The sequence below is a fragment of the Gordionus sp. m RMFG-2023 genome, chromosome 5 (assembly GCF_954871325.1).
Source record: "Gordionus sp. m RMFG-2023 chromosome 5, tfGorSpeb1-WG-v2, whole genome shotgun sequence".
In the NCBI taxonomy this organism is placed as follows: Eukaryota; Metazoa; Nematomorpha; class Gordioida; order Chordodea; family Parachordodidae; genus Gordionus; species Gordionus sp. m RMFG-2023.
The window spans coordinates 24,708,869-24,713,764 of NC_088779.1; the positions used below are offsets into that span (position 1 = coordinate 24,708,869).

At 31.7% G+C, this 4,896-nt stretch overlaps 1 protein-coding gene across 1 annotated transcript; it reads right to left on the minus strand.

Moving 5' to 3' along the window:
• Positions 1 to 320: 320 nt before the first annotated feature.
• Positions 321 to 3,597, minus strand: LOC135930283 (bone morphogenetic protein 2-like). The gene is made up of 2 exons (XM_065467064.1): positions 2,496 to 3,597; positions 321 to 1,450 (listed from the first exon to the last, which is right to left on the minus strand). The coding sequence occupies exons 1-2, from the start codon at positions 3,595 to 3,597 to the stop codon at positions 321 to 323; spliced, it is 2,232 nt and encodes a 743-aa protein (XP_065323136.1).
• Positions 3,598 to 4,896: the final 1,299 nt, after the last annotated feature.

The window sequence follows — 4,896 nt, forward strand, 5'->3', positions numbered from 1 at the left end:
ACCTAAACAAGCATTAAAATGCTATCCATTAAAAAAAATCACAGTATTTTCTGGCAAAGTAAAATTTTATTGTTTTATTCTATGGATCTAGCTTGAATAACTAAGGTTAAAGGGAGCCAAGGTCAACACCTGCTCATCATATTATAATATAGGCAACTCTTTAATTGAGCAACACATCGCATTTAAAATTTTATAAATTCTTTTATTTTCAGAATCCAGCTTGAGTAACGAAGATAGGAAGCCAATGCCGACACGTGCTTATAAGCAACTCTTTATTAAGCAACACGACGCACTTAAAATTATAAAATATACAAAACGTATTATCTACATCCGCAACCAACTACGACCATATCTTGGTAGTTCTTCAAAACCACTTTTTCGTATTCATCTAAGTAAAGTATAGATATAGGACTGTGTTCAGTAGGCACGCAGCACACGGTGGGCGCTAACTTACGATTGACGGAATTAACTAAGGTTTGAATGATAGCGTGGTTGGTGGAATTCATATGGTCTGCCAGTGGAAATGGGCATTCCCCGGAGCAATAGAAGGCCTGGTACCCTGGCGGAGCCACTATCCAATCATTCCAACCCACGTCACTAAAATCCACGTAGAGAGGATGCCTACGACAATTGGACCATCTTCTCTTCCTTCTCCTCATGGCATTCTTATTATCGTTATAATATTTTACGTTTTTGTTATGACCCTGAATTTTGATTTCGTGATTTTCATTATTATTTAAGGTGTAATCGGTTTCTGATGATTCCATATCCGGATTTTCGCCTATATTTCTTTTGATCCTAGAGGCTCTATCTAAATTGTGTTTTGGGGTAAATTCACGAGGTATTTCTTTATTGTACGTGACAAGGAAAGATTCGTCCGAGGAATAAATGATTGAAAAATCGTTTGTCACATTTGTATCATTTAAACTCTGGGTTTGGCTTTGGTAGGATGGCTGGTTGTACAAAGGTGAATGATAGGTAGTAAAACATGTTTCATTGTTCGGCGTGATTTCAATCACTAATCCCCGATTACTCTTAGGATCCGATGACCAATCCAATATTGCGGGAAGAATATCTAACGCTTCCCATCGTGAATGAAGGCCTATATTCAAAAGGAGGGTATCCAATAATCTAGTGTTGAGGTAATGGAATTTCCATAGACCAGTCTCGTTGTATAATCGTAACGATAAATCGTAACCCCAATCAGCATGTTCTCCTAGAATCTGATGAATATCGACACGATATTGTAAATATTTTGGATTTGCTAAACAAGATTTCGATATTAAGGATTGATTATTAGAGAAAAGTATATTCCTGAGATAAAAACGAAGTTCAGATGCCACTAGATCACTGGAAGACGAACCTGTGAGGTTAAAATAGAGATGGCGACTGTAGTTCGAAAATCCGTTTTGCCATAACAACGAATTTATATTGGTATCCTCATTGTGTGCTTTATTTAATTTTTAAAAAAATTAATTTTAAATATATAAATATATTACATTACGTAAGGGGTCTAGCAAACTCGAGGCTATGCTTCATAAACCTGGGTTTTTTTTCGCAAACTTTTTAAAAATTTAATTGATATCACGCGTTTTTTTTTGAAAAAACCCCATTTTACCGGAATCCACACTAATCCTATATATTTCAAGCAATTTAATTATTTTTGTAATTTATCTGATTTATATCGTCACCTATGAGTAAGATTGTTCCATATCCACTTTTATGAAAAAAAAACCTTTTGACATAAATCAATTTTTTAAATCCGAAATATTTTATAAAATAAGTTAAATTTTAGCCAATATAAGGTTATACCATCATATTGAAAGAGTAGAATCTAAATTTCTAAAATTATTCACCTGTAAAATCACAAAAAGTGGAGTTGAAATAATCTAATTCTCAAGTAAAGATATACATGATAAATTTATATAAATTTAAGAGTAGTTCAAAAATTTACAACAAAAGTCTGATTTTACTTGGGTAAGTACTCTATACTTGTTCGAATACGATTCCCGGATAATCAGGGTTTTTCAACAGAAAAAAAATTCAAAAAAAACCCCGAGCTATGACTTATTTAAGTTTTAAAGATTTGTTAAAAAATTCCTGATCTCCTTAGCTCCTACGACATACATTTATGTCACAATTGTATACATGATATACAATATAATGGAACCTCGCGCGGAGGTGTTGGATCTGGGGAAAAAAAATTATTAATTTTGTTTTCCTACTTATTTTATAATTGTTATTCTCCTAGAAAAGGAGAGAAAAATTTTCATGTTTTCCTCGAAGGTTTACAATCTCCCATAAATCGTCAGATCATATCGGACCACATTTTAAATTATAGTCAGGAACGAAATCAGCTCGGATCTTTATTGGTTCTGATGGGGTCGGTCAGACAAAAAAAAATATATTAAGATCTTTATATAGAGTAGGAAGTGGAAAAATAAGGTCCGCACTAGTATATAAGAATTGAAGTCTTAAAAATATATAATTTTAACTTTGTTCGTAAAAACTCCTGGCTGTATTGGCCCAAGTAGCACTTTTGCTTAAACGATTTGAGATGGGAAGTTTCAAAGCATCTTCTAAATCTGGTAGATTCATCAAATTCTTATGAGTGGAAATTGTACTTTTTTCTAAATAATTTTGCGTATTAATAGGGTTGTTATCTTTGGTATCGCGAATATTTTGAGATAATTGTAAATATTTTTTCCGTTGGGATTCGTATAAACGGATCATGAATTCGGGAATACGTATATAATCGCTTTTCAATTGGGTAGCCGCCGGAATTCCAAGACGCGTAAGCAAAGCTTTAGAAGCCAGTTTTATACTTTCATCATTTTTTCCATGGTTTATGACACGTTTCTTCTTAACTATTTTATGAGCCATGTAGACAAAATTAGTGTTCGGGTTAGAATTTAACGAGTTATCTACAGATTTTGGACTTCGTGACAAAACATTTCGGCATTCTACGCCCCCGCCCTTACGAACATAATCGGAAATGGTCCACGAAAATGAGAAACATATATTAATTAAGCGTTGCCTGAAATTGGATTGATATGGTAGACCGAATTGTGAGATTACCTTGAGATGAGGGTAGTTCGAATCTAAACTTTTAGCGGTATAGGAGGTCATAGGTGGTATGGTTTGGGTCTGAAAGTTTAACATGGTAGAATAAAAAGGGGTCCAGTTTAATATTAATCCTAAATACAGAATTAGAACGAAGTTAAAGGCTCTGGAAATCGATCTGATCAGTCTAAAGGTCTGATCAAACGGGATCGTCGTACAATTAAAGCAATATTGTTGGGCCAAATGCCACTTGATAATCGAATCCTCGCTGTAAGAGTTGGTGCGTGTTTTTGGTCGTTTAATTTCGTAGGAATAAGGGTCGACCGTGGTATCAAATTCGGGATTATAAATTTTATGGACGGTTCTCAATTTCTCTCCCTTTAGGAGAAGAGGTATTGGTTGATACACGTATGAGTTAGCTGAAAATAGATTCGTGTTATAGAATTTATCTGCATTGATTTGTATATCATTTTTATTGCCCTTGTGAACGTTGGAACGATTAAATTTCATAAAAACGATTCCTGTGGAAGACATTTTGAGTTGACCCTGAATAATGTTATTTGATATAACACGAATAAAGAATATAAATGATCATCTATGAACTGAAATTTATTTAATTTCATTTGGAGTGTTTTTTTAAAAAAAATTATATGCTAAAAATCCAAATTTTTATAATAATAATAATAATAAAATATAAAAAATAAATAATGAATACTACAAACTTATATAAAGATAATAAGTATACTCCGAATGTATATTATTATTTTTTATTACTTTTATATGTAAATAATCCCAGGTGCTTAAAAAATTAAAACCACAAACTTATGTAAATTAATATCATACACAAAAAAATTTATAATTTAATTCATTATTTTTTTGTTTTTACAATATACCTTAAAATATCGTAGTCTATTTGTCTAATCAAGAAGATTGAAGTAATAAAAAAAAATTAGTTTATTTTTTTTATGACTTTTAAAATTAAAATTTTTATTTATTTATTTTAATTTATATTTGTTAGTTGAGAGATTAATTTCCTTTTATTTGATGATATAAAATTACAAAACTATTTTAATTTTAAACCTTTTATTTATTTTTTGGTGAAAAAATTTGTAAAATTATTTTATTTTATTTTCTTTCTCATTCCTATCATATTACATAAAATTTAGTTCTCCACGGCGATAAAAGAAGTATTTGGTATTAGTTACATTTTAAAATTATGAAAGTGACATGATCCTCTACACGGGGTTAAACGGGCTCGATTTGAAACGATTTTTGAAAACGGCTGACTCAATATTTTAGTTAGAAAAATGCTGCCTAATCCTCGAGATTTTGTTAATAGGCGTTAAAAATCTTGGACCATACCAGCTTTGAGCAAAATCTTTAGGTTTTTATAATATTTTTACGGATAATAAAAATCGGCTCAAATCGAGCTGTTTAACAACACTACAAACTGGGGGAGGGGGGGGGGGTAGCAATATAATACTATTACATTTTCAGGGAAGGGCCAACCTCATAGTCGACATGCTAGTAGCCATTTTAAATGATAGTCGTCGTGTAGGCTGAGGGAGGAGTATAGAGGGATCTGGTTATAGATTTAAAACTGTTTTATATACTAGATTTATAATACCATATTTTTTCATAAAAGAATTAATGCGTGAATCAAATTTGCTAATAAAATTTAGTATAGTCAAAGTTGTGGGTTTTATAAAAGTCAACTTTATAAAAGTCAACTTTTATACGTGAGAACTTCTAAATCATTTATGAGAGCGAAAATCCGAAAATGAATTCCACAGCATGGAGAGTAGAGCCTATTCTATTAATTATTTGCCCTGA